The 13,921-nt window shown below is 36.2% G+C and overlaps 4 protein-coding genes across 9 annotated transcripts; 3 read left to right on the forward strand and 1 right to left on the reverse strand.

Moving 5' to 3' along the window:
* The first annotated feature begins 511 nt into the window (after window positions 1-511).
* Rpt2 (26S proteasome regulatory subunit Rpt2) lies at window positions 512-2,619 on the forward strand. Its single transcript, XM_033472293.2, has 5 exons — window positions 512-666; window positions 934-1,495; window positions 1,642-2,028; window positions 2,106-2,341; window positions 2,407-2,619. Exons 1-5 carry the CDS (start codon window positions 664-666, stop codon window positions 2,539-2,541), a joined length of 1,323 nt encoding a protein of 440 aa, XP_033328184.1. The 5' UTR covers window positions 512-663; the 3' UTR covers window positions 2,542-2,619.
* Window positions 2,553-5,627, reverse strand: LOC117221384 (uncharacterized). Its single transcript, XM_033472304.2, has 3 exons — window positions 5,489-5,627; window positions 3,098-3,271; window positions 2,553-3,031 (listed from the first exon to the last, which is right to left on the reverse strand). Exons 2-3 carry the CDS (start codon window positions 3,212-3,214, stop codon window positions 2,630-2,632), a joined length of 519 nt encoding a protein of 172 aa, XP_033328195.2. The 5' UTR covers window positions 3,215-3,271; window positions 5,489-5,627; the 3' UTR covers window positions 2,553-2,629.
* Polr3F (RNA polymerase III subunit F) lies at window positions 3,267-4,714 on the forward strand. Of its 2 annotated transcripts, none has more exons than XM_033472299.2 (4): window positions 3,267-3,407; window positions 3,596-4,214; window positions 4,371-4,532; window positions 4,610-4,714. In XM_033472299.2, the coding sequence occupies exons 1-4, from the start codon at window positions 3,328-3,330 to the stop codon at window positions 4,682-4,684; spliced, it is 936 nt and encodes a 311-aa protein (XP_033328190.1). In that variant the 5' UTR covers window positions 3,267-3,327; the 3' UTR covers window positions 4,685-4,714. The 2 variants fall into 2 exon arrangements, with proteins under 2 accessions (XP_033328190.1, XP_033328191.1); XM_033472300.2 differs by having other exon boundaries at window positions 3,379-3,516.
* Window positions 5,563-13,884, forward strand: Acf (ATP-dependent chromatin assembly factor large subunit). Of its 5 annotated transcripts, none has more exons than XM_033472276.2 (14): window positions 5,563-5,696; window positions 6,159-6,297; window positions 6,387-6,598; window positions 6,732-6,942; window positions 7,023-7,255; window positions 7,354-8,042; window positions 8,104-8,571; window positions 8,665-9,158; window positions 9,261-10,031; window positions 10,105-10,316; window positions 10,393-10,574; window positions 10,769-10,876; window positions 11,668-12,016; window positions 12,569-13,884. In XM_033472276.2, exons 1-14 carry the CDS (start codon window positions 5,584-5,586, stop codon window positions 12,747-12,749), a joined length of 4,362 nt encoding a protein of 1,453 aa, XP_033328167.1. In that variant the 5' UTR covers window positions 5,563-5,583; the 3' UTR covers window positions 12,750-13,884. The 5 variants fall into 5 exon arrangements, with proteins under 5 accessions (XP_033328167.1, XP_033328169.1, XP_033328168.1 ...); XM_033472278.2 differs by having other exon boundaries at window positions 12,581-13,884; XM_033472277.2 differs by having other exon boundaries at window positions 10,396-10,574.
* Window positions 13,885-13,921: the final 37 nt, after the last annotated feature.

The raw sequence follows: 13,921 nt of genomic DNA on the forward strand, positions 1-13,921 counted from the left end.
AATCGCCTTGAAGTTGGAACATTAGAGAAATTTATGTGGATACATCCAGGCAACCCTAGTAATTTTTTTTTTTGGAGTGATAAACGCGCGAGGGAAGAGGTCCATCAAAACGAGACTTACGCGCAAAGATTTAGGGGTCGAGGACTGAACGAGAAAGAGGTCCGAGAGATTCTTGACTGAGGATTTATAACTTGCTATCCAGAAGGGCTCAGGGCTCAGAGTTTCGGCTCTGTCTACATGAAATTGGAGATCTTTCAAGAGGCTACATGACTTCTCCTGCATTCCTCAATTAGTCTCGCCAACTAAACTGTTATCGAGGAATTTCATGGGAACTCTCTCTCTCTCTCTCTCTCTCTCTCTCTCTCTCTCTCTCATCTCTTTCATCTCTCTATTCATACTAGACTATTGCATTTGGATGAAAATATACATAAGCTATGAAATATATAACTATAACATTACATTTTATATTCGAATCTCCCTCTTGTCGTTATTGCCTCAGATTATAATACGCAACATAGTCGATACCGCATACATAAAGAGAAAAATATCGAATCTACTATCGATTCTGCTTGCACATACGCCGACAATCGACCGCATACATACACCAACACCGACCGGGAATGACTACGCCGTTTCGTTTAATGGTCATACAGTGAACGTAAAATGGTAATATTTACAAACTCTTTTAGTTAAACACAAATCGATCGATTAATACAGTATTCAACTATGCGTACGCAATATTAACATACTCGATATTATGAAGCTTTATCTTTTCTAAACACATTTCCTTCTCGATTGACATTTTAGGTTAATTTTATATGTAACATCAACTCTTTTGCATCAAATAACATAATGTAAACTTCAGAATGAAACTACTCGCAAGTGTTGAAGTATACTAAAATTTAGTTTTTCATATTGTGTTAATTGAAACAGGGTCAGAATCAATCTGGTACTGGTGGTACCGGGGGTGACAGGAAGGATGACAAAGATAAGAAAAAGAAGTACGAACCTCCGATTCCAACGAGAGTGGGAAAAAAGAAGAGACGTATAAAGGGGCCTGATGCTGCTTTGAAACTGCCGCAGGTCACTCCTCATACTCGTTGCAGATTGAAACTTTTGAAACTGGAACGTATAAAAGATTATTTATTAATGGAAGAAGAGTTCATTAGGAATCAAGAGAGACTAAAGCCTCAGGAAGAGAAGAACGAAGAGGAGAGGTCCAAGGTCGATGATTTAAGAGGGACCCCAATGTCTGTTGGGACATTAGAAGAAATAATTGATGATAATCATGCGATAGTTTCAACGTCTGTTGGTTCGGAGCATTATGTGTCTATCTTATCGTTTGTAGACAAAGATCAGTTAGAACCTGGCTGTTCTGTCTTATTGAATCATAAGGTTCACGCGGTTGTTGGAGTTCTGGGCGATGACACAGATCCTATGGTTACCGTAATGAAGCTGGAAAAAGCTCCGCAAGAGACCTATGCCGACATTGGCGGTGGGTATCGATGCTTGCATTACGAACTAGAAAATGCATCGGATGTACCTTATATAGCTTTTGAAATTTCTGCCCTTAAAAATATAGCACACATAAATATCTTCGTTGGTTTTAATTTTATGAATTATTAAATTTTTAATGTTTAGGGTTGGATACACAAATTCAAGAAATTAAGGAATCTGTAGAACTGCCGTTAACTCATCCAGAGTATTATGAAGAAATGGGTATCAAACCGCCTAAGGGAGTGATACTTTATGGACCTCCAGGAACTGGAAAGACATTATTAGCAAAAGCTGTAGCGAATCAAACTTCTGCTACATTTTTAAGAGTTGTTGGCTCAGAATTGATACAAAAGTACTTGGGCGATGGACCAAAACTCGTGAGAGAATTATTTAGAGTTGCAGAAGAACATGCCCCGTCAATTGTATTCATAGACGAAATAGATGCTGTAGGTACAAAACGATACGATAGTAATAGTGGAGGGGAACGTGAAATTCAAAGAACTATGTTGGAGCTTCTCAATCAACTCGATGGTACATAGTGACTTGATACTCGACATAATTTATACAAATTATAAATTCTTATAATTATTGTTTCTCCTTTCATTTAGGCTTTGATAGTAGAGGAGATGTCAAGGTTGTAATGGCAACAAACAGAATTGAAACTTTAGATCCAGCATTGATCAGACCAGGTCGCATCGACAGAAAAATCGAATTTCCATTGCCTGATGAAAAAACAAAGAGACGAATCTTTGGCATCCATACCAATAGAATGACTTTAGCACCTGATGTTAATTTAGCAGAATTGATTATGGCTAAGGATGATCTCTCGGGTGCAGACATAAAGGTGAGGATCTTTAGTTCTTAAAACGAAGTCTTTGTACGATTATGAAATTAATTTCTCATTCGTAGGCTATATGTACCGAAGCTGGTTTGATGGCACTGCGAGAACGTCGTATGAAAGTTACCAGCGATGATTTCAAAAAGTCTAAAGAAAGCGTTTTGTATCGGAAGAAAGAGGGTTCGCCAGAAGGACTGTATTTATAAAAATGCCACTATTCTTTACTTACAATTTAATCATAAAATGTTACAAATACTAATAAAAACATATGAAATACTAATTTATATCATTGAATTAATTACTTTCAGTTAGATTTGAAACACAGTTTTGTCCTTCCAATATAGTTGATTCATTAATATTCAAATCTTTCACATTTAAATGAAAATATTGACACAATCTTTGCATTATTTTTGTAGAATGTTCTCTTTGTTCGTCGATCACTTGTGAAAATAATTTTTCTGTTTCATAATTTGGATTTTGAGATTCCATTAAACAGATATGACACGCTCCTCTTCTAGTTTTATCAAGAATCTCCTTTACATCTTGAGGATACTTGATATCTTGTGTTACAGTGTTTAATAAACTTTTAAATTTCCCTAAATTGAAAGCACTTTTGAAACCTTCTTCGTATCCTTTATCAAAACCTTCTTGAAAAACAGCGTCTGACCCATTTTCAACACCTTCCTTGTAGCCAATCTTAGAAAACATCAAAATAAAAATACATATACATGTAGTACATTGTTAATTGTATCGAGATAATACCTTTTTAGCCGCATTTATAACTCTATCCCAATCTTTAGCAGCGATGTCTAAAGATTCTTCAGTTTCTGGCGTATTTGAAAACTCGTCCATAATAGTTGAAAATTTCGTTGCTTGCATGAATCGCGTGAAAATATGTACTGATTTGCAAATAACGAAATCATACGATGACTTAACCTATAAACCATAAGAAGTACATGTAATGAGATAATCGTGTAGATTAGTCAAATTCAATGGAATCAGAAGCAAGCACTTCGAAGGAACAAGACGGAAATGTTGCAGATGTTGATTCGATGGAGGCGATTGAACAGAAGTAAATCTTCCCTTTTTCTTTTATGAAATGTTGCCTTAGTATTTATGTACGTGACAAATAGGTTATATACACCATTGTTTATCACGGAATAAATCATATAAAGAATGACGTAATAATCATATTCGTTTGATGAAGATTAGAAGATTCAAATTTATGCGGCAATTTTATTAGATCGTTTAAAATTTCAGAATCATTGAATTGGCTCAAACCAGGCCCAAAGGTATATCTGACAAAGATTTGACAGCTGAGATGCCAGATCTACAACCTGTTCAAAGAGCACAAATTATAAATAAACTTCTATCTCAGGGTCATTTTGATTTATTTAAACAAGGAGGATCTTTATTGTATCGTTTAAAAGATCCTTCTAAAGCAAAAGTAGCTAAAGGAGCAGACAACGAAGAAAAGATTGTATATACTATAATAGAAGAAGCAGGAAATAAAGGAATTTGGATTCGAGACATAAGATTCAAATCCAACTTGATGCCAACACAATTGAATAAGATCCTGAAAAGTTTGGAAACTAAAAAATTCATTAAAGCTGTCAAATCTGTGGCTGCGAGTAAAAAGAAAGTATATATGCTATACAATTTGGAACCAGACACGTCTGTTACCGGTGGTGCCTGGTATCAAGATCAAGACTTTGAAGCTGAATTTGTCGATGTCCTCAATCAACAATGTTACAGATTTTTAGAAAAGAAGAGAGAACAAATAAGTTCTTGCAGAGGTGGACCAATTGCAGCCAGAAATATTACATTCGCTTCTTCCAAAGAAGTGTGGAAATTTATTTCTGATCTAGGAATAAGCAAGGTTCTAATACTCCTATGGTTTTACTTCGGTGTAGTAATAAAATGTTACATTTTTTTCGTTAATATTTATGACTCCAAAGAATGAACAAGAATATTTATTTCACAATAAAGAATAGTTTTATAGTTAATCCTTAATCGTGCGACAACTAAATTACAGGTAAAGTTGTCGGTCGAAGATTTAGAGATGATATTGAACACATTGGTTTACGATGGGAAAGTAGAACGTATTCTCTCGGATGACGGAAGTAATTTATATAGAGCAGTAGAACCACTATTACATGCACCTGGATTAATTAAATCCACTTGTGGTGTTTGCCCTGTAAGTTCTTTAAATTATTCAAATACCGTTTTTACAATTAGGACGCTTAATAATATAGTAATCATATTTCTACATAGGTAAGAAAAAATTGTTGTGACACAGGCGACATCACACCCACGAAATGTCAGTATATAACAGAATGGTTGGAATGATACTTTTTAATAAAAATATATTTCGAATAAGGATTTGTTGATTTCTTAGCGTACTCTTCTCCTATTATTTAGATACGTGTGTACGTAGTACGTATGCGTCAAGTATGTGGTCATATATACACGAGTCGAATTCAAATCATGAAAAATAAGATCGACCAGCCGTTTGTGACAGTTTGTGATCATTTGTTCCCGCCAAACGAAGCAAATTATAATGCGATCCAGATACTAGCTGCCAACAGAGGAAAAAAGTATTGCCTTTAGTTTTATATGTATGTATTATATTTTTGCAAAAACGTGTTGCATGGTTGATATTTTTATGAGATATAAGAATTCAAGAAGTTGTAATCGTTCAAAGTCGGCGGAGCCTATCAACGAATCGGTCAAAGGACGAATGTATTGGCTACATCTGCGTTTCCCGCGTTTTGAATCGCAGTTCAATTAAGTTGGTAGCGATCGCTTTTTATTGGTTTCCGGCTTCAGAGTGCCAGATGTGAATGTGCGCTGTTGTGCGCTTCCACGAGCACCGTTAAATTGTGCTTTTGTTTGGGACTCGAAATGTTTCACGAAATATTATCGAGGCTTCACGTTTCTAACGCGTGAACGGTTCGAGTTCGAGTCACGGGCACGGGAACGGCGCGTTCACCAGTCGATCGTGAATCGTGACACAAGGCTCCGACGGTAATTAACGATATCCTTAATTCGCGGTCGCAAGCAGTCGCAGTCGCGGTCACAAGTTATTCGCGTACGTCGCATGTCGCATGTGCCCGCGGTATCCCGGGAAAAGCGTAGTGCATACATACGTACAGTGTACTGTCTTCAACGTGAAATTGATTTCCCGGAACGGTTCGAAATAGGACGGTAAACCCCGTTCGATCGTCAACGGAATCGCTAACACTGACATGCCGTTGCTTCGCAAACAGCCATTCCAACGACTTCACGTCTCCTCGGACTTCAAAGATGACGACGAAGTATACCACTGTGAGGTTACCAACGAAATCTTCAAGGACTACAAGTAAGATCACGACAGTCAAGACTGTGTTGAGACGTGCCCACGATTTCGCTGACGCGACACGTTAAGCGCGAATATTTCGTTTTCCTTCGATTGCGTTCCGTTTAATTATACTCGTCTTCAGAAAGTATATAGGATCACACATCGAGGCTGATGTTTCCGTTCTTATATATTTATTGCGATTTCTCGCGATTGTCGAACCGATCGGGATGCAACTTTTGCCGTACAACGCGACCGATCGTTCGCATAGGTTGCCATTGCTTTAGCCTAAAACAATTCTTCGAAGATGCACGTGTTGTGCTGGAGGCACTCTGTTTCGGTTTCTGAATGTATGCTTCGGTCGTTGACACTTGTTCCTATCTTTGTGCCTTTTATTTTTCAAAATCTAATCCATTCTTTTTATCAGCAGTGCACAGCTGTGTCTGCTATTTAAAAGGTTTCCTTTTATTTGCTTTTTGGTTACAGCGAGTTCTGTGAAAGAATTATCTTATGCAATTCGCTCATATGGTCGTGCAGCATTACCGGAAGGAGCAACATGACTTTCGAAGAGGCTTTGCAATGCGAAGAGAATGCAAAGAAAAGTCTAAAAGAATTTCCTATGGAGGTATTGTATTTTGTTCGTCGTTGTGTATTTTGTCAGAAACTAATTTACATGTTTATCGAATTGTAACGATATATATTTTGTGTTTCTAGTTACGAATTCCTATATTGTACCTTGCCAGTAAAACGAATAGATCTTCTTTTAACGAGGTGGTAGAAGATGTGTTTCAGTTTTCAAGAGATCGTTTTTTTGTTGGAGAAATGGTAGAGGCAAGTTTCACAGAAGATTCTTGGTGTGAATCTCATGTTCTTCAAGTTATTGCACCTTCGGAACAGCAGATAAAAGTGTATGCGAAAGAAAATAGGTACAGACATATTTCATTTACATACAGTTCAGCTCGATACTTTGTATTCTTAATAATTAGTATCGCATATCGGTAATTTGTCGCTAGTAACATGAATCTTAGAAACGAATAATATATCGATTGGTTCTGTTAGGAGTCCGCAAGAACAATATTATCATCCACCAGCAAAATTGTTTCGTTACGAAGTGGAACAGTTGGACTGCGGTGAATCCGATGTTAGCCAACTTATGATCGTTGAAGCAGGACAAGTAAGAAGAAAAAAGCAACAATATAGCAGAGAGCGTAACAAAATATTTCTACGTCAATTATGCGAGCAGAATGAGAGTGGTATTTGGATTGTTAAAGTTAGTAGTTTTTACTGCTAAAATGTATAAATTCTATGCAAAGTATACATTAATAAAATGTATGTTTCATGTATTTTCAGGACAGCGTTTTACAAAAGTATGGAATTAGTAAAGTACGTTTTGATACGATATTTGCCGGTCCTCCACCTGATTTCACGTCGCGCACTAAAAGACCCATAAAACACAAACAAGAAACGATAGAAAAATTTCTTACCGCAGATATTTCAAAGCAAAAATCAGTAGAGAAGCCAAACCCTCTGAAGAAGGTAAATCAAACGGGAGTAGATATAAAAACGTTTAAAAAACCTAAGAGGTAAGTAATGCGTTTAAAACCCCCCTAAGAGGTAATAAAATACCTAAGAGATAAAACGTGGCCTTCCGACGGTATATTAATGCTTAGTTTGTTTACAGAACGAATGGGAAGGTATTCAAAGATGAGCTTAAAGCAAAAGCACTCGAAGAGAAAACAAAAGCACTCGAAGAGAAAGCAAAAGCACTCGAAGAGAAAGCAAAACGTAAAGAAGAAATAATATTGGAAAATAGAGAACGTAAGAAAGAGGAGAAACTGAAACTAGCTGCTTTGGCTGCATACGTGAAACAGTGGAATAAGCCGAGGGAAGATCTTGAATGCGAGGATCTCTCTCCGATTCCGCAACCTGTACCCGTTGAAACTATTTTGCCGAACAACAGGTTTGGCGACTGCTGTATGATCTTAGAATTTCTAGAATTTTTCAATGAAGAATTGGAAGTCGATTCATACTTTTCTGGTGGTATTACTTTGGACCTGCTGGAAAAGGCATTGTTAGCAAAGGAATCATCTGGGCCTTGGAGCGACCTTTTGCAGTTGCTATTGTCAAGTATCTTCAAGTATCAATCGGACGAGGAAGATGAGATTCAGGCATCCGATACAGTTGTAAATGATAATACTGTCAGTGAGTGTGCTTCAACCGTGACAAAAGGATTGGCAACATATCAGCGGTGTAAACTGTCTGAGTTGGCGTTAGATCACACAACTTTAAGCGAGATCTTAAGGCTGCACTTATTAAGTTCTGACGAGCGAATAGGCGAGGCTGCTTCTAAATGGAGATATTCTCAAAGAGGTAGGCTTTGATGAAATCGAAGTGTTTTTAGATATCATAGTGTAATTATATTCCTTTTCAGGTGGATACACGAATCAGGATGATCCCGCACTCTTGATGAAAACGAAAGAAGCACACATTTTGAAACAGTTGAGCTACCGCAGCGTCCACGAGCTTAGCTTCGACGACAAATTGAAAGTAGCTGCGTGCCTCATCAACCAATTGCTTACTTTTGCTTCGTTACGAGATTTGATCGAAGAGAAACACGAGAAACTCCATCAAGCGAAAAAAGAACTAAGATCTTTCGTGTTGGCCGAGCAAAAGAAAGAAAAAGAAGAGAAAGAAAAAATGCGGGAACGAGAGAAGGATAAAGATATGAAAAACATATCGAAAAAAGTAACACGTGGTGTTGTCGAGGAGGAAAAAAGGAAGGAAGAATATGAGAAGAAGTTGAAAGAATTACAGCAAGCAACTAAAGACGATCAAATGATGCTTTACTTGGGCTCTGATAGAGCTTATCGTAGATATTGGAGACTGTTGTCAATACCAGGTATATATATATATATGTATATATACATTTCTCAGTTTGTTTCATTTCGTTTTAAGGATTAAATAGTTTAATAAATTAAATCTGTTTGTCCAGGAATATTTGTTGAGAACGATGGGACTGGCGTAGGCACTTGTCTGCCCGAGGGTACGCCTTATCAACCTGAACTGCAAGGTGGACAATCTACGTACGAATATTTAAGAAACAAATTCGAAGACGAGTTCAGCGACAAAGAAAATAGTTTTAAAAAGGCGAAGAAATCTCCCAAGAAAGTAACGTTCTCTGATAAAAATGGATTGAAATCTCCAAGGAAAGATGTAATGTCTAAGAAGGAAATTAAGCAAGAATTTTCTGACATGAGGAAGAATTTGATGGCTTGCACGGGAGACAAAGAGTGTCCAGTCCACTGGGAGAGACCAGGACCAAAGTGGAGTTTCTTTGGAACGCAAGAGGATATAGAGGCTCTGGTGAATGGTTTGAGTAAACGAGGCATTAGAGAGGGCGAACTCAGAAATAATATTATGCATGAAATGGCAAGCTTGACATCTATCATCGAAGAATGTCCGAGGCATAAACTCAATCCTGCAGTGGTGAGTATTTTATACATTATAATATATTCAGAACTATTGTTACGTAGTCACAGTGTTCTTTCCAAAGTACAATTGGAAGATGTCCACGAACTTCTGATATAGTTTTCAGCACCGATCAAGGAACTTTCTTCTGTCATAACCACGAAGAAAAATAAATATGAGAACGCTAATTTAAATTATCCTCCCGACGTGCCTGTCGAGGAAGTTTTTGAATTTACCTTGAGAGATTTTATTTTAGAGCTCGAAGACAAAATAAAAGCAGGCTGTTTGGGAAGTTTAAAAGTAAATAATCGCGATACCTGGAGGCGTGCAGTTGGTAATAGATTTAATCAAGGACAATGTGATAAATTAGTGTATGGTACAAACGAAGTAGACGGAGATAGTGCTTTCAACGTAACATTGAATAACATAAAAAGAGAAACTAGAGGTAGTAGGCCGAGTACCCCAGACTCCGAAGGCGAAAATGTTAACGTAAAGCCTTACAATTCAAGAAAATCTTCGGGTTTAACAAATGAAACGAAACCTTTTCCCGACAACAAGCAACAAGCGCTCATCAAAGATTTGGCTGATGCTATTTTGCAATTATATCATGCCATTGATCAGAAGTACTTAATCAAACCGTTAATTAATGAAAAAGATAAAAAGCATCTTGATGATCACAAAGCAAGATGGGAACAGTCTCTTTTGGCATCCACAAGCTGGTCCCAGTTGTTTGTGCATTTTACTACTTTAGAGAACTGTATTTCGTGGAACAAGAGCGTTTTGAATGCCCATTGTTACATATGCAGACGACGCGGGGACGCCGACAAAATGTTACTCTGCGATGGATGTAACAAAGGCCACCATTTGTATTGTTTAAAACCGAAACTCACGGTAATTATTTGCCTATCCCTTGAGTATACAGTTCTTTAAATATCACGATTAACACGCGTATGTCTATTTGTAGGCTGTGCCAGATGGAGATTGGTACTGTAAAACTTGTAAACGACCGACCAAATCGAAGTCGAAGCTTAAGAAACGAAAGAAATTTGAAGATGAATTAGAAGAGGAAGTTATATTGACCAAAGAGACTCGGCATAATCGCGCGAAGCGTGTTCTCGAGAGCGAGGAAGAGGATCACGAAGCTGACGAATTAGAAGATGAGAGATTTGGAAATATGTAAGAATTTGTTTATAAAGCACTTACAATTACCGCGTCGGTCGATTATATTTGACTATCGATGATTCTATTCCAGAAGTAGTCAAATACATGTATGCACTACGTGTAGAAGCGGTGGCAAATTAATCAACTGCGATTCGTGTTCAAACTGTTATCATTTAGAATGTATAGAACCTCCCATAATAAGACATCCTCGTGGAAGATGGATTTGTTCGGATTGCAAAGATAAAAGAGATAGGAGGACTAACACGAAACACGGTAAATGATAAAAACTGTAATATAAGCGTAATCACGGCAGGAAACATTAGTATTATTAAGTCTTGAGAGCGTTTAAATATTTGATCGACTTATATTTTAATGTTAGATGCTAAATTTTAAATCTACCCCTAACAGAATACTTTTTGTCAGAGGTGTATAATGAATCAGTTTCTTAATTTGAATTGTGTTGTTAGTGAGGGGGCGCGAAAGGGACAAGGAGAGACTCTGCGCTGCAGCAGCTCGCTCTCGCATCCATGGTTTTGCCAAAAGCCTCCTCACTACAGAATCTACAGACTGGGACGGTCTGTATTGAGACTCTATTCTATTTTCTTTTAGTATTTGCATTTTTCTTGTTGTTTAGAAATGCACTAATACCGAATAGACAATGTATCGCTTCATACATTTATCCATTATTCATTAGAGTATAATATAGATTAGGGATGCCGATATTGCCGCGATCAAGGACGGATCTTTGAAAGATCGATTTTTTATGGGCATTCTTAGCATAGATCGTTCTTAATGGAAAATAGGTAAGGCTTCGCTGCATGTATTCGCAGAAGACCCCCATTTCGCACTAAAAGTAATTTAGGTAAAATCTTTATTCAATTTGTGTTTCCCATCTTACATAATACAAGTAATCTCACGTCAAACTTCTTCACATAGAAATTCAGATTTTTTAAAGCTTCAGAATGATTCCTGTCATCGGAGTGTGAATATTTGTGCAACAGGAAATTCTAGATTTTATTCAACGTTTTATACGATGAGAAAGATATAATTAAAAGTACAGCGGAACTTCGTTTATATTAATTAAAAAATTTGATCAGTGCCCGATTAATTGAACTCTGTTCTGAACTAAATCCTTTTATATGAACGAAAAGTCATAGTCGATGGTTGGAGACAAGTGATTATGAGAATCAACTCGCCTCGCACAGATTCATATAAATGGAGCTCTACTACATCGCTTCTTCAAAAGTCTGTGCAGAGTGTTCCATTTGAATTTTCATATACTTTTGAACGCTTTGTCTGTTCTATTAATTGTATTCCATTTAATTTTTGACTATCAGAATTTAACGAGAAGAAATTTCATATTTAGATAGTAACAATTCAGAGGACACGGAACCAAGGCAGACTAGGCGAGCTGCAAAAAGGGCTGCTGAAATAGAACAAGAAGATAAGGGTTCGATTAAAGGATGTATGACAAGACTGCAAGATTTACTTACCGACATCAGGCACCATAGAGACTCGTGGCCTTTTCTGTCACCCGTTACAAAAGACGAAGTCCCGGATTATCACGATATTATTACGAATCCCATGGATTTCGGTACAATTAAATACAAACTCAACAATGGAGAATACGAAACATTAGAACACTTTTTCAGCGATTGTCATTTAGTGTTTGATAATTGTCAAGCTTATAATGAAGAACATAGTGCAGTTTATAAGTAAGTATGAATAATATAAGTGCAGTAGGGTTTCGTATAATGCGATAATACAAAATAAATTATACCAGAAGAAATATGTGTGCAAACAAGGAATATGTTTTCTTTATTATTATTATTTTATATATATATATATTTTTTTTTTAACTGAAGAAAATTGAGTATCTTGCGCGCTATAGCTGACCCTACTGTACTTTAATGTGTACAGTTCGGATGCCAGAGATTGTGAGATGAGCTGCCAAAAATTGAGGTACCATGTTCATACTGTTTCTGCTATTTTATAATATTTATTCTTTTGAAGAAAAATTTAATAATTCGGATAATAATTTAAAGTGTCGAATAAGTGAATCTAATAAAATAATAGAAAGTTCTTTCTTTATGTTATGTAATAGCGTATGTGTTTTGTAAAAGTTCATAGTTTAAAGCAACGTCGAGAATATTGAAACGAAACACAAGAACTTGTAGTAATTATGGAAGTACGATCAAAATCTTTAGCCTCCGAACAACCAACACAGTATAACATCTAAGAGTTTGTCTATGTTATTTTAAAAATAGTTACGTATACAGAGCAGGTATGAGGTTACTGAAGTACTGTGAGAAACGACGTAAAGATCTCGGTCTGAATTATGATGAGGATGTGGTGCAGCCATCGTATGCAAAGAAACGAAGATTGGAAGAAAATGGAGTCGATAGCAGCGGGGACGAAGAGATGGAAGAACTCCATAAGACAAGATAGAAATGGAGTATATATTCCAATAATATACTTATTGGATATTACCTTTTTTATTCCCGATACGTAAATTGGATGTACCTTGAGATTGTGTGCGGATTTTTACACTCGTGTCGAGGACAGTGTACAAATTCGTGTTACGGAAAATGTTCTGTAAATTATATATTACCGAAAAGACTTCATTCGCTAAGAATTAGAAGAATACTACAGATATATGTATAATTGCAGGCTTGTCATACGCATTCAAAGTGTTTCTCTCTCTCTCTCTCTCTCTCTCTCTCTCTCTCTCTCTCTCAGCGTTATTTATCGAACATGCCCCGAATTATTTTCTTAGGCTTGCTAAAATAAAACAAGGAAGAAAACATGCACAGTATTATTCGTAGAATTTTACGTATGGTGCAATTGCTCTTGCATACTTTTAAAAATCTACAAACAGAGCATTTTACATAGAGCGAGAAAAAGCAAGCACATGCGAGCGATGAACTTTCATTTACTTGAGCCAATACAAGTCTTTTTGAGTTAGTATTATTAAGAAGAAAACAATTTTTGTTATTGGGCAAGTCTTTTTTACATTATAATAATTATTTATTAGTTTAGCACTACTGTCTATACAATCGTTTCTTATGTTGTTATTTTTGCAAATATTTCACGGGTTTTCTTAAATGTATTCCAGATTTCTCAACACTTTTACTTACACAAAGTCCATCAATTTACATAACGTGTTATTCATTGCCTTCCTTTTATATAATATATTTAAAATATGTCTCATGCAATAACATGATAAATGACTGATGACCTTTTTTATGCTAAGAAATATTCGTACAAAGCTTCAAATTGATATGTAAAAAGGAAATTAGTCGCTATGTTTACATTTATATTTATTCTAAAGAAAAGTAAATTGCACGCTTGTATTGGAGATAGGAGATCATGATTGTTAAACGGTACTTATGTTTTTTTTCCATTTTGTTTCGAACTAGCAGCCTGTTTTAAAAACAATTAAAAATTTTAGGCTGGTCCTACACAAAACCTACGGTACAAATTATTATTATTATTCTCTACATTGTACAGCAGTTGTAGGTACAGTTTTTTGTAATCATGTACGTTTTATACAATTAATTTGGTAATAAAATTTTTAAATAGATTTATATTTCAAACTTGTTCATAACGTAATATTTGAA

This window comes from Megalopta genalis, unplaced genomic scaffold (assembly GCF_051020955.1).
Source record: "Megalopta genalis isolate 19385.01 unplaced genomic scaffold, iyMegGena1_principal scaffold0037, whole genome shotgun sequence".
In the NCBI taxonomy this organism is placed as follows: Eukaryota; Metazoa; Arthropoda; class Insecta; order Hymenoptera; family Halictidae; genus Megalopta; species Megalopta genalis.